General features: G+C 49.8%; 1 protein-coding gene across 4 annotated transcripts in view; it reads left to right on the forward strand.

The window, feature by feature from the left end:
- The first annotated feature begins 3,098 nt into the window (after positions 1–3,098).
- RHPN1 (rhophilin Rho GTPase binding protein 1) overlaps positions 3,099–21,545 on the forward strand; it is a 40,811-nt gene continuing 22,364 nt past the window's right edge. Inside the window, exons 1-4 of one of the 4 annotated variants that reach the window (XM_068933515.1) lie at positions 3,492–4,223; positions 4,681–4,733; positions 15,749–15,864; positions 21,288–21,416. In XM_068933515.1, coding sequence (XP_068789616.1) covers positions 15,830–15,864; positions 21,288–21,416 — 164 coding nt within the window. In that variant the 5' untranslated portion in view covers positions 3,492–4,223; positions 4,681–4,733; positions 15,749–15,829. Of the gene's footprint in view, positions 4,224–4,680; positions 4,734–15,745; positions 15,865–21,287; positions 21,417–21,545 lie in introns of all 4 variants that reach the window. The other 3 variants (XM_068933513.1, XM_068933512.1, XM_068933514.1) reach the window with 3 other exon arrangements.

The following is a 21,545-nucleotide window of genomic DNA, read 5'->3' on the forward strand; positions in this document are numbered from 1 at the left end:
ACAAAGCAAGGAGTCCTCCTAGCCTCTTCTCCATAGGGGAATCTCTCCTGGCCACCAGCCTGCTCTGCATAGCACCGTGTACTTGCAACGACTGGCATGCAAGATACAAGCTTTCCCAGGCCAGCAACACCTGATTTTAAGGAAAGGAAGGGGAAAGGGCACTGCCGTGTATCCAGATCTCCAGCCTGGGTGAGTAGCGGGCTGCATATTCCCCTGATCCAAGGTCGAGCCTGGTGGTCGGCCAGGAGTGGAAGTCCCTGGGGCAGGGCTGGCTCTGGGAGGGCTTCTTTGCTCCTGGTTGCGCCACACGTGGAAAATGAGTCCAAGCCACTTTTCTTGCTGGATGAGTAAAAGTTGTCAAGGAGTGGGAGCCGGCCCCAGGGCAGGGAGCAGGCGAGGGCTTCTTGCCAGGGCTTGTTCACTCTCGGCCTCCTTCTGCCGAGTGACAGAGTCACAAAGAGCGGCGTATTGTGGGTTTTCTTCTACGCTCTCGTCTTCCTCTGAATTTTCACCCTGGGTCCCATAGAGATGTATTCAGCCCTGGCAGCACCTGGTTCCTGGTGAGAGTTTCTCCCAAGCTGTCCTACCTCACTGGGGATGTCTGTGGGGGGAAAGGATGGCGTGTGCATGGCAGTGGGTGCAGATGAGCTGGGAGAAACCTTCCCCAAGCCAGCCTGGCTCTAGCTAGCCTGTAAATCCCACCAGAACATAACCTGGGTCAAACCCCTTGATAATCGAGATCTTTTTTATACAGTATTTTTCCCTTTGCAGAAGCCAAAGCTCTTTGCAAAGGAGGTGATGTGGGAGATGGGGAGCAGCATCACTCCGTCCAGGGCTCTGCCGTCGGGAAAGCCGGGCTGCAAACTGGTCCCCCTGCCCGGCGCCGCCGCGGCAAGCTGCTGGCAACCGCAAGGGTTGCGTTGGTGGTAACAGCCTGCGAGGCGTCAGTCCAAATTGGGCTGAACGCGGCTTCCTTGTCAGCAGAAAGCGAACTGGAACGACGCATCCTCCACGAAGAAACGCGCAGAGGAGCCGGAGCCGGCTGCGCGTTTGGGCAGGGAATAGGTTTTTCCTAGGCGGGCTCCACGTCTGCGGATTTTGCAGAAGGTTGTGAGCGCACAGCTAAAGCGCTTTACTCTGCAGACTTCTGCAATATTAGGCAGAAAAGGCGCAGCTACCCTTTAAACAGCACCCGTGCCTTTCTGTCCAGTGGCTCCTTCCGGATTGAGAAACCCAAAAGGGAAGAGAAAAATCCATCTCCTCTGTAACCTGCTGCTTGGCAAAACGGCATCAGGCTCCTGCAAACGCCCAGGCGCAATGATGTGCAACACGACAACGGCAACCGCACCGGCAAGCGGGGTATTGTTATGTTAGAGCACGTGTTAAGGAAGAGAAATGCAACGTCCCCGTTTCACTACGCTCGACGGCCGTTTCTAAAGGAGAAGCTGAGACCTGGGCCCTCGGTGCCGGGCAAGGTGTGCGGCGTGTTCGGTCCTCCGGGATCACATCCCTCCCAGCCGAGGAAACCTCGAAGAACCGACAAGGGAAAAATTGTTGGGGAACGGGGGAAAAGGGAAGCAGCTTAGTCGAATTGGGCTGTTACGAAATAAATTCACGCACTGTAAATGGTTTAAGGCATGCTGCGCTAATTTTTTTCCCCCTTGTTAAATGACCGGATCTGCATGTTGCTCTCCGTGCCCTGACGGCAACGAATACCATTCGTTGCACGCAAGTGCGGTCTCGTTAACTTTATTATGGAAGTAAATGCAAGCCCTAGTAAAAACTATGGGACCTTTTCAGGGTGACACATCCCAGGGCGTGCTGTTCGCAGCCCCGGCCGATGCTGAGCCAACGCCTGGTGGCAGTGGGAGAATCCAGCCCAAATCCCTGCGCCGGGCGCTGCAAGCGATAGGGTGCGCACGGAGGCATCGTCTTGAGCGTGCAACCGGGGTGCTAACGTTTTTCGGTCTCCGTGCAGTTTTTCACCAAACTTTGCCAGCTTTAACGCCCCTGACCAGGGCAGTGCTTATTTTACGAGTGTGCTTGAAAGCAAAATACTCTCGTAGCTTAACGAGATGTCTCAGAGAGAGTAAAAGTGGGGCTGGTTTTGCCTGTATCTCTGCTCAGAGAAAGCAAAGAAAAGAATTTTTGAGGGGGTGGGGGGGGAGAGAGGATCAGGGCTATGTAGGAGCGATGCCTGAGGGTTGTAGCAGGGACAAAGGCACTGCGAGGCCCACGCGCTGCAGAAGCGTGGCCGTGCTCAGCTCAGGGCTGGTGGGGAAGGCGGATGCAGCATCCAGCAGCCCCGTCAGCAGCCAGCTGCTACATCACGGTCCAGATGTTTTGGGGAGGGCGGGCATGAGGCAGCCAAAGGGCGGCACGGAGGGGAGCAGCTCGGCCGCTGCCTCGGTGTAGAAGGCAGCAGGAGCTGGGATGGGTCCTGCCTGGGGAGGGGAGGAGGGGGGCGAGCGCTATGCCGCGCTATTGCACCCCCTCGTCCCGGCCACAGCAGCCCAGATGTTGCACCGGGGGGAGGGGGCAAGGCCAGGGGCTGCACGGGGCGGAGGGGGGGAGTGTCAGTGGGCGAGTAATGCTGGGGTTTGAATGGAGGGGGGGCGCCCAGATGCGGTGGGGGCGGTGGGGTCCGCCCAGATGTGGCGCAGGGCGCGCGGGAGGCTGCGCCCAGATGTGCCCGAGGGGCGGGGGCGGGGAGGGGCCTCCCCGCCCCCGCCCCGCCCCCGCCCGTGACGTCCTCGGCGTTCTAATTCCCACCGTTGCCACGGGCGACAGGCCCCGCCCCCGGCCGCCCCTCCCCGCCTCGAACCGCTCCGACCCTCCCCCGCCTCCCCTTCCCCGCCCTCCCATTGGGCAGCGCCGCCGTCCATCCCCGCCCTGCCCTCCCTCCATTGGCCACGGCCTCACTTCGCCCCGCCCCGCTTATGCCCCCGCTTATGCCCCGCGCCGCGGCGGCGCCGGCACCGCGCTCGCTCTTGGCCGGCAGCGCCCAGCGCCGGGGCCGGGCCCTGCTGCTGCTCGGGGGCGGCCGAGGGGTGAGCGGGGGCCGGGCCGCGCCTCTGACCCGCCCGTTTTGGGAGGGGGGTGGCGGGGTCGGTGGCTGTGAGGGGCCTGGGGGCGGTGGGGTTTGCCCCCCAGCCGGAGGAAGCCTCCCCTCCTCCCCCCGAGGGATTTGGGGGTGGTGGGTTTTGCCCCCAGCTGGAGGACCCCCCCCCGGAGGGGTTTGGGGGTGCTAGGTTTTGCCCCCAGCTGGAGGAACCCCCCCCCGAGGGGTTTGGGGGTGGTGGGGTTTGCCCCTAGCCAGAGGAAGCCCCCTCCCAGCAGGTTTTAAGGGCAGTGGGATTTGCCCCCCAGTTGCAGGAAGCCCCCCTGAGGGCTTTGGGGGCAGTGGGATTTGCCCCCCAGTTGCAGGAAGCCCCCCTGAAGGGTTTTGGTGGTGGTAGGTTTGCCCCCCAGCTGCCAGAAGCCCCCCCTGAGGGTTTTGGGGGGCTGTAGGTTTTGCCCCCAGCTGGAGGAAGCCCCCCTGAGGGGCTTGGGGGTGGTAGGGTTTGCCCCTCAGCTGCAGGACCCCCCCCCGAGGGTTTTGGGGGTGGTGGGTTTTGCCCCCAGCTGGAGGAAACCCCCCCCCTTGGAGGGGTTTGGGGGTGGTGGGTTTTGCCCCTAGCCAGAGGAAGCCCCCCCCCCCCAGAAGGTTTTGAGGGCAGTGGGATTTGCCCCCCAGCTGGAGGAAGCCGCCCTGAGGGTTTTGGGGGTGGTAGGTTTGCCCCCCAGCTGCCAGAAGCCCCCCTAAGGGGTTGGGGGGAAGCAGGACGCGGGGCTTGCATCGAGGCGGAGGTCAGACGCCCGCAGTTTTGCAGCGTGAGAGCCCGGGGGGCTAGCGGGGGCTTAAACCTCGCCGGGTAGGAAAGGGGTCAGCTAGGTCAGCTCCGAGGCTAGCGGGGTGCAGGCACAAGCCCCGCTCCCGATTCGAGGCCAGTTTCATCCCCCGAAGAAGGGGGGCACCTAGCCCCGGAGCCACCCCAGCACTGTGCGGGGAGGCCGTGGGCGCACGGGTCCCCACCAAGGAGGCCCCGGGGTCTGGGGTGCCGCAGCCGGATGCCGTGTCGCCGGAGATGCTGGCCCCCGCGGAGGAGAGCCCGGCCGGCGGAGGAGACGGGGACGGCAGCTTCGTCCTCCTGCAAGCCCTCAAGAGCAGCAGCACCCGGAAGGTGAGGGCAAGGGGTGGTGGGGCACCGCGGAGGCTGGCGTGGAGGAGAAGCGCTGTCCGATGCTCCTTGGGACATGTTGGAGCTCCCTGTTGCTTTCTGGTCTCCTCCTGCCCCCTCCTTAACAGACCATCCCGGGGGATGGAGGTGCCCATGGATGCTGCAAGGATGGATGGTGGTGCACGTCCATCCTAGTCCTCCGACCTTGTTGGGCTGTTGGGGAAAGGCCTTTCCATAGCTTCTGGGCTGTTTTGGGGCCATCATGTTGATGCAGGATGGAAACCCATCTGCAGAGGCAGCCCTGCATGACTACGTTACATGGGTCATGGTTTCTTAAACCCTGTTCCTCCACCACCTCTTCCTCCACTGGCTCCTTTTGCAAGCCTCGTGGTGACTGATTTTTTTTTTTTTTATGTTTAACATTACTATATTTTGGCTTTTCCTCCCTTTTTGCCTGTAGGAAGCCAGTTCTGCCCGGCAGAGCGCCGTCTATTCTCCCTCTTGCTGTCAGAGGTAACCAGCAGGGTGTTGCTTAATGGCATGCTTTCCTGTACGGGCCAAAGCTGCATGCGAGGAAAGTCCGTGCACCCACAGCCTGACTTTGTACGCTTGCTCTTTTCGGTTGTTTAGTGCGTGTGTGTGTGAGCAAGCTGCCCCGTGAGATGGGGCTGATAACTGCCGTGGCGTCACGTGTTTAATTAGTAACAGCAGGGTGAAGCCGGCAGGGGTTGTCCACAGGTTGCCACCGATCCGGGTGCTCAGTGTGACTTTCCTTGGTGTCCCTTTGGGTGTCAATAGGGTATTGCATGCTCCTGTGAATGAGAGGGCTTTAAAGAGCGCTAGTTGTCGTACAGTGGTGATAAGGCGGGTAAACATTGGCTTCCAGGACTGTTTTCAGTGTCTCCCGTTAGTTCTGTCCCCTGGGAGTGAGCTTTGTAGACCTGCAGTGAATTCTCATTGTAATGCGATCCCTTTTACAAGGATATAATTTTAAGAACTTGTTCTCCAGTAGAGAGTTGCTGTGCTCTGCTTCCACAGCCCTTTGGCAAGAAGGAAAAAAAAGCTCAGTCAGTGTGTGTTGGGTTTTTTTTTTTTTTCCGAGCAAGGGTTGAAACTGCAATCTCTGCTAGACAAGGATCAATCTGATCTTGAGTCACCCATGCTATGCTAATGTCTGGCCTTTCTGACTTTCAGTTAAAGAGACTGCAACCTTAAACCAGGTTGGAGCTTACCCAGAGCCTTGACTAAATAGCAGGTGCTACTTGCAGGGGAAGGTTAGCAGCACATCTTTTCCAATGTAGTCCACGTATGGACACGCTGTTTCCCTTCTATGAGCGATTGGTTTACCCTATTTGAATCTGTTGGATGGTGCCACAGAGGAGAATAACATAGGAAAATGTTGCAAAGCTTTAAAAAAAAAAAAAACTGGCAGAGGACATGCAGCATCTGTCATAACATGATTATTTTTTATTGAAAGAGCACCTGATTAGATTTCCTATTAGTGGTATTGGCTTAAAAAAATCAGTGTAGTCCTTGCTAGTCACTTTTATGTTGAGCGCATTGGAGGATGTGGATGTGTCTGTTGTGGTTTTTTTTTTCTTTTGCAGAGGATTACAGATATGACCGTGGTGGTTATCTTTTGCTGGGGTTAACGTTCTGTAGCCAAAGATTTAATACATCTGTTTCCTGCTGGCACATGCAGCTGGCACCCTGCCCTGTCTTTCATGACATGCAGGCTACCCTGTGCCTCCCCTCATCTCGCCGGAGCCCTTACAAATTCCCGAAATGGAAGGTCTGGATTCAGATTTGTACAGGTCGAGCTGTTTGAAAAACCAAAACTTTTTCTTCTTCTTCTTTCCCCCTTTCCCCCCCCCACCCCTTTGCATTGGCTCAATGCATTAGTCAACAGCCAGGATATTTCTTTGGGAAGTTTAAAACCTTAATCCTCCACTCATTTGTTAAAAGGCTGTGTGATGTAACCATATTCTCAATAAAGGTTTTAGAGGTCTTAGCTGGTAATGTCTCCCACAGAAAAACAGCATTCAGCTGGAGTGCTTCATGAGATTGATTTCATGATAGTGACTTTTATATATAAACAGATGTTAAAGACGGGAGTAGGGAGGGGGATCATGTCTGTTGTGACCTACCTGTTGTTGTCTTGGAGTCGCAGCCTGTATTAATTCTTAAAATGAACTTGTTTGGGAGGAAATTCTCCATAATCTTTTTAAAAGAAGGATTTTAGGTTGCTTTTGTGCGTGGAACAGCCTTCTAGGTTTTGTTCCGCTCTGCCCGGCTCTCTAACACAGGCTAAACCAGGGTCACTTGGCCACTTGTTCCGTGTGGGCCTTGTTCAAAATCTCATGGGTTGCAAAGAGTAGTAGTAATCCCAGCTGACAGCTCTGACTCTATTGAGATAGTAGTGCTTTCACACCAACGCTATTCAAAAATCTGGAAATAAAACGGGAGCGTAGAGTTGATACTACAGTTAGTTGCCCTGTTTTCACTGTAAGGTTTCCATCTTTCTGTGCCGACTCTGCTTGTGAACATCCCTTTTGGGGACAAAACTTTTATTCGTGCTTATGCTGGAAAATGTTACTGCTCCGGAGTGTCCTGACAGTGAATGAAAGCGACTACCTGCCTTCTTGAGTTGAAGCTCTTGTAAGCAATTACCGGATAAAATTTGCAGAGTAAGAGTGGGCTGAGGTTACAGCCTGAGGCCACATGCACAGCTTGTGGGATTGGGGTCACAGATCAAGGGTATCTCCGTTAATAACGGTAGTGGTTTGTATACCACAGTGGGGAAGTGTGTCAACACTTCGTACTACAGCCTTCCACATGTCTGTGGAAGTTGGTGTGTCATCTTTGTTGAGCTCTTACTTGTCTCTCTACAGGAATTTGGATTTTTTTTAACTATAGAGCTGGTGTAGATATTCTGTAGTGTGTAATTTGCCCAGCTTGTGCTAGGTTCAAGAATGACAAGCAAATAGAGCAAAGAGCTAACTTTCGCTTGGAGAACTTGCATTGGGTTTCCTCTGAATGCTGTCTGAATTACATTTGGTTTTGATTTCTGTATCCTGACTCTTCCAACGCTTGACCTTTAACTGCGTTTTCATCATTCCTGCTGGAGTTGCTGGGAGTGGTTCCTGAGCAAAAAACTCTTTGGTTTCCTTGTGCTGTAGCAGTTGCACTCCTTCACATGGTATTTTAATTGCATGGAGTGTACTGGAAAGGTTAGTTGCTCTGTGGTGTTGAATTCTGTATGAGCTTGTTGCTCGAGACTCGCTAAACTGAGAGCTCTGAAGGTTGGAGACCCTTAGAGTCAACAACAAAGTGAGTACAGCACCAGCTCAGCTTTTCCATTGCCCCCGATCTCCGGTCCTACCTGAAGGAGTCCCCTCTTGGGTGACAGGATAACTTAGACGTCATGAACCATTTGGTCCACAAAATTTGCTGTGGCTGCCAGAATATGCTATATCTGGAGTGTTCCCCTTATGGCTATCAGGTGTCAAACTGACTTCTCAGGCTTGCTTTGTAGCCTGCTTTGCTTTGGCTCAATGTTTTATATTCAGACAGCCAAGCTCACTCTACAGTGTTTTTTTTTCTGTAGTGGTCATATTGTGCCTAAGGAAGTAACACCTGGTGTAGCTTTTGGAAATAGCTGGGGTAGAAGGAGATGAGACGAGACGGAGGTGAGTCACGGAGAGCCAGACTTGAGTAGATCTCCTGGAATTTTGTCCAAGAGGTGTATTTCTGCCTGGAGCAACTAACCTCAGCGACTGATTGACGTGATGAGGGAACAAGACAATACTCGAGAGGTCGACTGAATGAAATCACCACGGATTGTCTGACAGCAGAATTCAACCGTATCCTATTATTTCCCTGGGGAAAGGTTGGATAGTAACACTTTGATGCTTCTTGACTTCCTCCCTTAAAAGAAAAAAATGTAATAACCCATCTGTTCCCTTGGAGGAATAACTTATAAAATTCTCTTTTTAAGAAAAACTCCCTAAGAGTGAGAGTCATATGCAGCGGTCTAGGATAATGAAAATGCTGAAGGGAGCTGGAGATCTTCAGGGGATATAACAATGTAAGCTGAGCATCGTGGGTCACTTTGTTAAATGCAACTGGACCATGCTCAAGAGCTTATTACTTGTGATATCCAGCATCTCCCCAGTCAGTCTGAGCAGTGGAAACAGAGATGGCCTAGTTCTGCCATTTCTTTGATTTCCTGAGCTCTGGCTGTCTCTGGCATCATAAACTTTCTAAACTAGTTGCTGTACACTGAGATTTGATAAGGCCGATTTTTTTTTTTTTTTTTTGGATGAACACCAAGAGTGAGTGAAATTACAAGCCTGTGTTGTCTGGCACTGAGTGGAGATATGCTGCCACACACATGCAGTGTATAGCCTTGACTATAAATCTTAGGGCAGATAATTCTGTTATCATGAGAATGGGTGCTACCCCGTTGAAAAAGGAGAGAGTTACGGAAAATGCCTGATTTCTCTGAAGCACTGGCTCACCCCTCGCTGGCACTCATACTATTGGTCAATGCCATATATATGTTTGTACCACATGGTAGTGATATAGGACCAACTGGTGCCCCACTGTCCTAGAGCGTTCTCCTGTAACTTCTCAGTCCTTGTGTGTGTTATTTACTTGGTGATGGGTCTGCAGCTGAGGTTGGCACCACATGACTCATCATGCTATTGCATTATTTAGGATGTATCCTGTTCTATATGTGAATTAAACATTTTTTTGGTTTCATCAGCTGTTCTGCGGCCACTCTTGAGCCTCTCTAATTTGCAGCACTCCTAGTGAGGAGTGTTTTGTGGCTGGAAAAAGTCTTAAACATTAGATGTCGTGGTCCTTACAGCTCTCCCATTTCAGTCCCTGTTTTAGCATTTGCCCTATAGAGACCTTTCATGATGCAGCTAAGCTATGGCTTTGCAAGTAGCTTTTGCTGGATGCCAGTTTGGGCTGTAACTTACCTCATAGCTACAGATCCCTTTCTGATTTCTGTTTTGTATAGATCAATGGCTAGCTTATACTAGCATGCTCTTGATCCATGTCCACTGCTCTAGACACGGTTTCAGTGGCCCCTCAAGCAACAGAACCTGCATTTCCATTTCTCTGTTGCTTGTAACTGTGGCCGCACATCCTAGCATCGTGTTTTCCTTTCTCACAGATGTGTCATGCTGGCAGCTCACAGCCATCCTTTGATCACTTAATACGCTTGGGTTTTTGTTGTTCCCAAGTTGCTTCCAGCTGCCAAGCGCCTATTTTCATAGCAGGAATGCTACAGCAGAGATTAGACCCTTTGTGCGTGGCTTTGCTCTTTGGACTTGCTGGCCTCCGCCTCTTCCGAAAGGTGATCACCGTTGTGTTATTAATGCCAGTAATAAGGCTGGAAGGCAGTGGCCTTCCTCTTGCACCAACGTCACAAATTAGACACTAGGTGTGCCTCGTCATGAGACACATCTTGTCTCCATCTCTTTACAGTTCCTGGAGACCAGCAGTGCAAAGTACATTTGATGATCATCTCCAAACAAACATTCCCTAAGGACTTGCTTATGCAAGGAAGCCTAACCACGTAATTGCCCTGTTTAACACCCCGTATGGACGTTCATAAACTGGAAGAAGTGGCAGCTTTGGGAGTTACTAGCGCGATTGCATCATTGTATGTGTTCCCTGCAAAGGCAGGATTTAAGCTGGCAGAAACCTTGACGTTGCTCATAAGGGAACATATTTGTCCTGGCCTCTTCCCCCTTACCTGAAGGCATAGCCTGAGCACTTTCTGTAACATAGTTGTCCTTGCACGTTGAGTGTTGAATGTAATATTGTTTGGCAGGTTTCTTCTGAGCACTGAAAGGCCTTGCTACGATAATACTGGCTCTAATCCTCCTTTGTGAGAGGCAGTAGACTTCAGAGCTGGGCACAACTCGTGTAACTTAATGACCCACACCTCATTCATTTTCATGGCTTTCTTAACATATGTTGTATTTGGCATACATACAGTCTGTGCTGTTCTGACTACCTTATAGGTGCTACGCAATTTATGGCCTCTTGTTGATGGGGGAGTTCAGTGCTCACTTTACCTAATTTAAAGCCTTTTAGAATGGAGATCTAAGAAATCTCATGTTCAACCTGGCTTTTTGCTTGGCCGCTTCACGGGCACCCAACTTCATTCGTGTACCGATGTCCGCGGGTATGCCTGAAAGCCCAAGAAACTGTTTGAAAATAGCATGTGCCTTTTTTTCTTCTGACCTTAAAGGGTTTATCTCAAGAGTTTGTGCAGAGAAGAATTAAGCAAGGAAAACCCCATTTTGAAAAACAAAAACAGTTGTTGCGAGTTTTTAGGTCCTCTTATGTAAAGCATGCGTGAATCTGTCGCTATTTACCTTAGAAATTCTGTGCTGTAGCTTTTAGCTTGTGGTTGCAACTCAGAGAACAAGTATAGACAGTTTTGTGTCTGTCTGAATGCAAGCTTTGAAGAGGTGCGCATGCTTTCCTCTGATGTCCCCTCGATCCACCTTTCAATCTAAAGGTGGTCTTCGCTTGTGGTGGCGTTTCCTTTCTCTCCTATATGTAAGCTTGCCTGGGCTAGGCTTCTCATTTTGGTGCTGATTTTCCTTATTACTTCAATATTTGTGGAAAAGTTTCATTTGTGAAAGTCTCCAGGGGCAGCTGGAAACTAAACGTGGCTGTTTGCTGTGGTGGCCTTGGCGGGATGCTTATGTCAGCACGTGCTGGCTGGTAGCGATGCTTCAGGATAGATGGCAGAGCCTCTTATGTGCTGCAATATCATGGGTGATTGCAGTTACCCAACTTCACAATGGGTGAAGGAAGCAAGGTTTGGGGAGATCAAGTGAAGTCCCTGAGGGCAGCAAGCCTCAAGATCCTGACTTGACATGCTTTCAAGGCTTTGGTATTACAACAGGTGCTCTAATACCTGACTTTCCAGTACCTTTCTACTGTTGGCTTAAGAGCCTGGATGGGAACTGATAACTACCTCATTAAATCTGATTGAAAAGACATTCAGCGTTCAGCTGGAAAAAAAAACCTTGCAGCTGTGCAAACGGCTTAGTTTGCCTCTCGCGAGGAGAAGTCTGGGCAAATCTGCATGCCATGACATCCTAATGTTGTCAGAGCATCTGCTTCCCAGCTTGCAAGCATTCCTGGAAAGCAGCTCCTTTGTACATGTGTGGAAAGCCAAAGTAGTTTAAGATTGTCAGTGTTTCTGTGTTTGGATACTTGAGCAACGGTCTGCTTGATCAGCTTCCTCTTCTAGAGGTTTGACACTGTGGTGACTTGAGTTTTGCCTCCCTCCTTGGTGCTGTCTCAAGCTGAGTGTAGGAATAGTGAGGAATTGCCAAGTTGATTATGCCTCTTAATTGTTGGTAGTGAAGAGATTTTAATGCTTGCTTTGCATGTCTTGCAGAGCCATCCTAGTGTCTTTTCATGCTACGCTGCGTCTAATTTCTGCCATAGCTGTCCTCCTGTACTCTTGTCTTGCCTCCAAGAATATCTTATCTACTGCCTAGTGCTTGGCCCTTCTGCGTGGTTTTGGGTTGTCCTTCTACATGTGCCTCTTTCTCCTCCATCGTTCCTCCTTTGCAATTCCTTGGATCCGCTGCCCATGCGCTCATGTATTTTTTTGCTTCTCTTCCTCAATAAATCTTAAAATCCTCTCATTTCAACCAAACGTTTACAAGAGGTAGAGAGGTCTCAAAGATGATGAAAGTTCCTGTAAGAGGCATAAGAACTCGAGACTGAGCAAAGATGCTCTCCGCCTCCCTCCCACACAGGCCAAGGGAGGGCAGGATCTCAGCCCTTGTGCCTCATCCCAGGCTTTGGGCTGACCAAAGCATTTCTGTATGCTGCTGGTGTGGGGGAGCTGCCGCTGGGATTGAAGGCAGGGAACTGGAGTTATTGCGGTGCGTGGGAGAATGCTGCAGGGAACCAGGCTTTTAGGTCACTTCTTCAGAGCCGCATGTATTTTGTTTCCCCTTTGTGCAAAGGATTTTCTGACGGTGGCTGTTAGTACAAATCTGGAGTTTAGCTTGACCTAGTAACAGGTTTTTCCCTTGTCTTCTCGAAGCTCAGCACAAGGTCTCTGCTTCTCCAGGTGGACTCTGGAGCTGCAGGAGCACAGCTGGCTCTTCTCTCTTTCCAGCAGTGCTGCCAGACGGACAGTGCCAGCTTTCCTCTAACAGGTTGAGAAACTGCTGTTGAGCTCGTCCTGCTCTGGACTGATTTTTATGGCTCCCAGAGACTTACAGGATCTGGGGAGCGAGGGGGTTTGGATCCTGTTCACTTGCATGTACTTGGATACGTTTGCAGAAACCTGTTTGGTTTGCGTGCCTCTGGAGCTGACAAGCACCAAGCAGCTGTTATCTGTAAACGTGACAGGTTGTTAAAACTCTAATAAGCACAGCCTTTTCTGTACTACTACTTTTCCCTCCTTTTAAGCTGTAATTTCCTGTATGTAGGTTAATGTCGTGTGATGTATGGGCAAACAGGGTTAAAGGCGATGTTTGCAATCGGCCCTAAAACGCTAAAAGAAATACTCCCAAGATGCCTTGGAGTATGTCTGTATGAACAGCTCCTTTCCACCCACAGTTTTGTCCTTCTCGGTATGCATGACCAGGTTAATTTTGAGCTCTGGTGCTTTTGCTGCCTGTATTACAGCCTTCCCACCCTGTTCTTGTCTTGCCTCTGGTGCTTTGGAGATTTGCACCTCGGTTTTGCTTTAGTTGCAGGCCCGGTGGTTAGAAGCAGTAGTTGAATGAACAAAACCATTCTCTGACACCCTCTTATTTTTGGGCATCCCCGAATTCTGAGTTTCCTTCTCAACCAAGACATTAGCCCTCCGTGCCTCCTCGAATGAGCTGTACTTCATTCTTTGCAGAATCCCTTGAATACTGTTGCCAAGAGAGGCTTGTGCGGTCTGCTTCGCTGCTTGGTGTTTAGATTTGAGTAGTGCCTGCCTGTTCCTTGCAAGTGCTGTTACTACTTAGCTATGACCCAACTTGTTTTCCTTTGAGAAAACCTGGCGCGATCCATCATTGGGCTGTGTGGTGTGCGATTCCTCTTCTTGTTTTCATTTTCTCTCAACTTCTTGAATTTCGCCCTGGGGAAGGGATGTGTGCAGGAGATGGGTGGGTTTCCCCGTAGTGTGTCTAGAAGTTGGACCTTTCAGGTGAGGGTGTTTGCTCCTCTGACTATCTTGGAATAGATTCATGCACCAGTTGGGGTGTTATCCTTAATGTCCCATTTAATTGCTCTTCTAGAATAATCGGGGTCTCGTGCTTCCAGCTTGTTCCTTCAGCCTCCAGTAATTGCAACAAATACATGGCTTACTGCAAAACGCTAAGCCTGTAGGTTTACAGACCAGATGGGGTGTCTTCGATTCCTCAGTCTCTAATGTACCAATTATGAGGTCAAGTCTGACACTTAAATGAAAAGATCTGTTATCCTAGGATGTGTTTGAGTGGGGGAAAGGCTTTTTTTACTCTTCCTACCTCTTTAGCATTCCAGAAAAATCACTTGAACTGTTTCTAACAAACTATTTGTCCTTCCTAGAATCTCACTGGGAAGGCCTGAGACCTTCGGTATTCCTAAAGATGTGACTAGGTGTTGCCCAAGCTGTTGGATTTGAGACTGTTGCAATCCTGCTGGATTTTCCAAGCAGAACTTCCTTTGAGCTTGGTAGGGAAAAGGGACCTGGTGAAGCACACTGAGGGCTTCTCTGTCAATGAAGTTAGCTGGGAAATTAGTTTTGGACCGGGCAATAGCTGAGAAATTAGTTTTGGATGGGGCAATAGCGTGCACTGCTGGAAACAGCAGTCTGCCAGCACCCTGCAGCTCTGCAGAGTCTTTTGGGTGGCAAAAATCCCTTGATGCGAAGGCAAAGGGTTCCCCATCAGTGATGATGGAGGTGAAGCAGTAGACTATCAGTGCAGAGCAATCTGAGGATTGAGGTTCTCTAAGAGAAATAGGAGGTTGGCATAGTAGCTTTGAGTATTTTCTTCAGTGTTAGTGTTACAGTGAGTCTTAATACTGCCTTGGAGGGATCTGCCTGCAGTTAGAGGTGGCTCCTGCAGCAGGTCAGAGTGAGGCTGCTGTGTTGCTCAATGCTTCGTGCAAGGCGCTTTGCATCCTCGTACTGATCTCAGCAATGCTGCCAGCATCAAAAGCATGCGCTTTGCACTGGTGTGAGAAAAGCAGGCTCTGAGGTCTCCATCCTCCTGAACTGCCCAACCTTGTGCCCTTCCAAACAGGCTTTTTATCCAGGGAGCTCTTAGGGGCCCGTTTCATCTGTCTGAACTGTTCCTCGCACAATAGAAATCGTCTCTGCTTGGGTAGAGCTATTGTGGCACTGGTTTTGGAGACCCTTTTCTCAGCAGCATTTCTGCTTGGAGCTTCCCACAGTAACCTTTTGCCCTTGCAAGACAGAAGGGTATTACCATCTGTTATTTCCTGAAGTTAGAGATTAAACGTACTTCCCTGTCTGCAGAAAGTCTGAGCCGAAGCAAATGAGGCAGGGATGGAATTAATTTACTGCTTTGTGCGACTCGCTTCTCCATCCCATGAACTCTTGACTTGCTGCCCAGACTCTGTTCCTCTATAGCCGGCAGGAGTTGCAAGTGCTCGTAAACGGCAGGATCGCATCTATTTCCATGCTCTAGGGTTTTGCGGAGCTCATCTGCAGCATGCCCTCGAGATGGCTGTCTTAACTCTTTTGTGTCGTGTCCAGATGGTAAGACACTGGAAAGGAGGTGTCTAGTTCCTGTGTTGCTTGACTATTGTATTTGGGAAGCTGTTTCGAGTAGCAGGTGGAAGCAGCAGGTGATGTTAGGTGATAAGACTTTCTCAGAAGCTGTGCTGCTTCCTGGGGTGCTGGACTCCGAAGGCCCTCGGTATGCAGCTCTCCAGGGCCACGCAAATGTGTAAAGCAACAGGACATCTGAAATATGGCCCTGCCGTCACTCTTGAGCATGGCGGTCTGAGTGGGTTTGGTCTAGTGCTGCGGGGTGGCACATCTTCAGAGGAAGTCAGGGTGGAGAGGACGTTCCTCTGTCCCCAGCTGTAGCAATGGTCTTGCCCACATGCTCCTGGGCAGCGTGCATCTAAACCCCTACAGGGACGGTGCCTGGCTGCCATGCAGCGGTCTGTCCCCAGGCTTAAACAGCGCATGTTGCTTCCTTGTGCCAAACCTGATGGTCTCCTGCTGCAATTCAAGCTTGCTGCTGCTCCCAGCCACAGCTTGGAAATGGGTATGGGTGGGTTGTGTTGCAAGCCGGCAGCCCTCGACACCACTGAACTTTTTATCCCTTAATGGCAGTGTCTTGGTTATTATGGGAGATGGCAAGGAAGATCTGTCTCCATGGAAAGAAGCCCAAAGCATCTGCGTATGCATGCGTGTTAGCTGCTTGGGGGTGATGCTGGCCCGGGCAGGCCCCCAGGCCAGTGGGACGAGGAAAGCTGCTGTTATGCCGTAGAGAGACCGTGATGCTCTTTCTCAGCAGGGCTGCGATCCCTTTGCACAGACCCAGCGCAGCAAGCTGCAACACCGCCGTGCACGAATTAACCAGCAGATCAACAAGGAGATGAGGATGCGAGCGGGGGCGGAGAACCTCTTCAGGTGAGTCTGGGTCTCTAGAGCATCAGTCCAGCCCTGGGGGGGAAACATGGTCCCATGGTACAGGGGAAGGGGAACACAAAACTCTTTTAATCAGTTTATTATTGTGACATACTGTGCTGTGAGCCATCACTTGTCCAGACAGTACCTAATATTTTAATACAGACTGCTTGTTCTGGGAGAGAATATTTCTGGTTTATTGCTTTTCCTTTTTTTTGAGACACAAGTTCATCTCCTGCCTCGTCAAGGCAGGCTGTCAGACCCCAAGCTGCATAGAAACAGCCGCTTTCTACCCGATAACTCTCTTATGTCTTCAAAGTGCCGTCCTCTGCCACAGTGTCACTACAGACAGACTTATCTCTGCTTTCTTTGGCAGGCCTGATCTCCTTTCTTCCGATTTGCTCAGCTGTTTTGCTCCTGTCTCCTGTCCCACAGGCTTTAGGAAGAACTTATCCAAGTTACCTAAAACACTCCTTTATCTCAGTATCTGGGAAGTGATGGATGCTGTCACTCCTGTGGCTGTGCCCTGCTCTGGGTTTGCTCAGTTTTTCCTTGACTTTGCAGCAGCTTTCCTGGACACGCTTGTATTTTGAGTGCAATGCTGATGTTATGCATCTTTACCCTGCTATTGAAATTAAAATAGCTACTGCTATTTTAATTTCCTGGAAGCCTATTACAATCCAGTCTGTGAGTGGATGAAATAGTGGCAACAAGGGTTGAATTGAGACTGAGCTCTGAATGTGTAGGTGCTGTGTCATACCCCCAAATTCAGCTTTGATCAAATTCCAGTTTGGTAAAAATTGTCCCAGTACTTCCACCAGGGCAGAATCTGTCCGAAAACTCAGATATGTCTTTTCGCACAGCTTTAGCCCAGTGGGAGCCAGCTGCTCTCCCCCTCTGTAAGGAGGATGCATGTGTGGGGTCGTGCAAAAGCTGAAATGTTTGAATGGCTTGCAGATTGCAGCTGGTCCAGCACAGGTAAAGCCAACTGGAAATGCCTTCCCCTGCAGAGTAGTCAGGATAGAAACATGATGCAAGTGCGAGGCTCTTGCAGCAAAGACACAGTAGTTGCCGAAGGATTTTCTCGTAGCTCTTGTGTGTCTCATGTCCTTATAGGATATCTGAGCAGATCTGCCCACATGTGCACAAAGGGCAGGTCTATCTTAATATAAGATAATGTATCATAAGGCTGCTCTAAGATTGCTTATGAACAGGCTCTCTTCTCTGCGTACGTTACGCCAGTTTGGTGTTTCTCCTTCCTGATAAAATGAGATTGACTCCCCATTTTTGGAGTTTGAATGGTTTAGTGTTACTGATAAGTGCCTGTTGCACCAGAAAAAGTGAAGTTATAGCAGTATCGGTGAACTATAGCAAGAGACCTCATTTTGCAGGCAAATGAAGACGGTGGCTGTGCCCTGAAGAGCTCTAATCCTGGGGAAGTTGAGGCACCAGCCTTGTTCACATGCAGAAGCTGTGCTCTGGGGCCATACAGCTGCTTCGCTGCTGCTTTAGTTGGACTGGGTGTTGTGGACCGTAAAACTGCCATGCCTCATCTAATTAAAAAGGCCTCAAAGTCATGATGTGTGCCCCTCCATGCAACTCCACTTTTTTAAACCCCCCCCCCCTTTTTTTTTTTTTCTGGAGATGTGCTGCCTCAGCAGGAGTGTGCCTGGTTATGGTTTTGGTGTAAACAGTGTGAATCAGAGCTGTGCCGTGCTAGCTGCTTTCCACAGAGTATTTGGGATGTGGGCAGTGAGCAGCTCTCCTTCCTCCCTCTCAGAGCAAAGGGGAGCTAAGAATAATGCAAAACATGGACCATCTTAAATCCTTGTCTAAGGAGGAAAGGGAACACCCTTAGCAGGGCAGAGGCAAAATGTACTGATGGGACACTTTTTTTTTTGTTGGATCAGCAGTTTGAATGTCTCTTTTGGTCGCAGCAGCTTCTCTTTGTCCCACAAGTTGACTCTGTGGCTGAGTAGTATGTGGGTTTCTGGACGCTCCGCATTTCGGAGCTTGTGAAACTGGGAAACGTGGGGAGGAATCAAATTTGTCCCTGAAATTAAAGGTATATGCCCAGGGGAATTAAAGGGTTGTTGCTCAAAAATTCTAGGCTTGGGTTGCACTGAAATTTCCTTTCAGTCTACCTGGGCAAGTATTAAATGCAAACAGAAGAAAACTGATTTGCTCAGCTTGGAGCAGAGTTTGCAGCTGAACATGCTGGTTTCTTTGCCTCCATTTCCAATTTCTCAATTTTTTTTTTAAATGTAAAAAGAAAAACCCCACTTCTGAACAGTTCTGTTCAGCATATCAGTCCCCTTTCCTGAAGAGGTTGCAATGGACGGTGTGTTGGAAAAATGCACGTGGCATTTGCCCTACAGTGTAAGGGCTTTTGTGTGCTAGATAAATAAATGGGCAGAGGCAGCGGAAACCCTTTCCATTCTTGTTCAAATACTATGGCTCAGCTAAGTAATTGGGGAGATAAAGGTGTTGCCAGTATACCAATTTCTTTAATAAATAAATGTTCAGAGTTAGCTAAGCAAATCTTTGATAACCTCACCAAAGAGGTTGATTAAGATGTGTGGACTCTGCACGCTCATAAGGAGATCGGTGTGTGCCCCATGCAGGCAGCGTGAGCCTACAGAAGTGCAGATTTGCTCTAAGCAAACTTCACCGTTGATAAGCAATGCCTGCTCCCTAAATTACCTCCTTGAAAGGTACTGTGTTCTTGATTCCTGCAAGCGGCCCTTAGTAGAGGGCAAGGAAAAATGTCCAGAAGCAAAACGGACTCTGAAGTCAAAGTCCAGGCTTAAAAACAGTCACTGTCTGAACTGGATAACAAGTAAAGCTGTCCTGGAAAAAGATCACATGTGCATGCAAAATCCTGCAGAGCAAAATCAGGCTTCTCGGGCTTGAAGACTCCCTTCTGCTTCAAATTAGGGGATGAAAGCACTAATGAGAAATACATAATGTCTGTGGATAGATGTAACCCTGGTATCAGTGGGCTGCAAATCAGCACATAGAAAATGCAACTTTTGTTAACATTTAAAAAAAAAAAAAATATTGTCAGCTATGAGCAAGAAGGAGAAATTATATTCAACACTATTGAAACCAAACTGTAATGAAAGCAGAGATACACCTGCGTCCTAGGGGAATTGCAATATGTGAAGGACAGAAACAGCGACTAAATACTGCTGTATGATAAGAGGGAGTGGCTGCTGTGCTGATACCTTACAGGAGATTGCAGAAATGCTGAAGGATGTTTAAGTGGAAGTGACTGTGGAGCTCTCTGGACCTGTTCTGATTTGGTTTTCTTTGTTTAAAAGAGGAGGGGGGAAAAAAAAAAAGTATATCTATCTTTTGGAAATCCCAGTAAAGGAGGGTCAGGGAGAGAGAGATACTAATGGGCCAGAGTTTTAAAAGAACAATGGTACAGCCCCATATAGTGTCCTGAGCCAGGTCAGGGCAAGGCCACTGAAGGATGCTATCAATAAAGAACAAGTTGATGGTAATGTGTTCATTACTGGGTCCCCAAAGGCCAGAGGAGAGAATTACCCTGGCCCAGTAAAGCTCATGTGTGTGTTGTTTTTACAGCACTCCGCTGGGGCCCAGCATGATTTAATGCAAGCAGCTAGAGCACATTTCAGCAGACAATTGCACGCTGTCAGCTTTCTGCTGCCACTGGGTTATCTCTCCCTGCCTCTTTTTTTTTTTTTTTCCAGAGCAGATAAGAAGGGTATAATCAGCCTGGAAGTTTGTCTTGCTGGAGCAGGCAACTCAGTGCAGCTGAAATCAATCCTTGGTGTTTATATCCCTTGACATGCAATAGAGGGGAGGGCAGGGCAGGGCAGAGCCTGGTGCTACTCATGGGTGAGCACAGCAAACCTGTCTTGCAGAAGGTGTTATTTGCACCCAAAAAGATCCTTTTCCTGCTTGCGTTGAGGCCTAACCCTAAAGCACCGCTCTTATTTGGGGAAGATGAGTGTTGATAATCAAATATCCTAACCCCTGCTGGCAGTGGTTGCGGTTGGGAGCACAGAGGGAGGAACAGAGTGAGGGGGGGTTTAGCGCAGGCACTATCAATTGTTCTGGAGGAGAAGTGTCAGATTAATCCGAGCGGGAAGTAATCCTGTTATGAGCTGTGCAAAACCTCAGCCTCCATGGCACAGGGTGAACAAGGTAGAAAACATGTCAAAACAAAACAACCCCCCCCACCCACACACTGGGATTTGATTTCCCTCCCTCCACATCCACGCTCTCGCGCTCAATACCGCTCATCTGCTCCCAGCCTCTGTTCCCCTTGGTTTCAGTTCTAGCCCAACTCTGTAAATGGCCAAACTGAAATACTGGAATGGGCACCCAGAAGACAACTTAAGTTTTTCGCAGCTGCATGAAAAGTTAGGTGGAAATAGCTGAGCCATTGGCATGTGGGACCTTCAGAGGTCTGGATGCTTGTTGCTCGATCTCCGGCCTTCTGAGCTGGCATTCTGCAATGGCCTCTTTGATAGCGTGACTGAATTTTTGACTGCTCCTGCAGACTAAACCTCCTGGTTGTTGAGCCCCACCATTAGGGATAGTTGGGAAGATGGGGAGGAAGCACATAGAAACTGTGAACCTTTTGGGCCTGCTCCTCCTCCCCGTCCCTGGCTGAGTCTGGCACAGGGGTTGCATCTTCTTATGTCTTTGCTAGCAAGCATCTGAGGGCTTGTGGATTCAGCTGGGGTTGCAGCATTTGCCATGCATTTTAATTAGCAGTAAAGATGTTTCTCTGTTCTCCCTAATTCTCTGACTTCCCTGGTCCTTGAGCATCTGTGTTCTCGTGTTCAAACCTGGCTTTGTGCCTCGGTGACAAGGCGTTGCTTTTGTGACGGAAGGAAAAGCAACTATTGCGTTTCCTGCAGGCTCTAGCGTCCTCTGTGCATCTGCTGCCCGTGAGAGCCATAAGTCCCTGGGGCAGACTCTGAAGCCCATCAGGGATTAATTGCCTGTCCTTTCCAGTCTTTGCCTTCAAAACAAGTCCAACAAAATTTGAGGTCGCAAGAGCATCCCCTCTTGAGGGTAGTTTGGGAGCTGCCTGTAGCAGAAGAGTTCCCCAGAGCCTGGTGGAGGTTGTCTCGCTTTCTTGTTTGGGGACACCTGGAGAAAGAAACAGATTGTAAGAGCAAACAAAAGCCATCCTCTGGGGCTTCTCCTTCTACCCTTGAGCCATGCCAAGCCCTCAGCTGCTCAGAGTGAGCGAGATTATCAGGGTGGCAGAAAGCACTTCCCAACCGATAGGGAAACCATGGCCCTCCAGGAAGGTTTGGACAGATGCTGCACGTGACACAGAAGAGGGAATGGCATCCTGTGGTCAGATAAGGTAATTGCTGTTTATCAACGTGGCCTGGATTTTATGGGGGAGTTTTGATCTACATGTTATTGTTTTCCAGAGCCACCAGTAACCACAAAGTAAAAGAAACAGTTGCCTTGGAGCTTAGCTACGTGAACTCCAACCTACAGTTACTGAAAGAGGAGCTGGAAGAGCTGAACAGCTGCATGGACGTGTACCAGAATGACAGGTACGTAGAGCTGCCAAGCAGGCCAGGGAGGTTACTTTCGCGTGGGAAAAGTGGTTTGTTTGGTTGGGATTTCTTTCTTCTTTTCCTTTCCACCTAGCACGCTAGGATATTTCTCTTCTCCCCTCTAGG

This window comes from Struthio camelus, chromosome 2 (assembly GCF_040807025.1).
Source record: "Struthio camelus isolate bStrCam1 chromosome 2, bStrCam1.hap1, whole genome shotgun sequence".
Taxonomy (NCBI): Eukaryota; Metazoa; Chordata; class Aves; order Struthioniformes; family Struthionidae; genus Struthio; species Struthio camelus.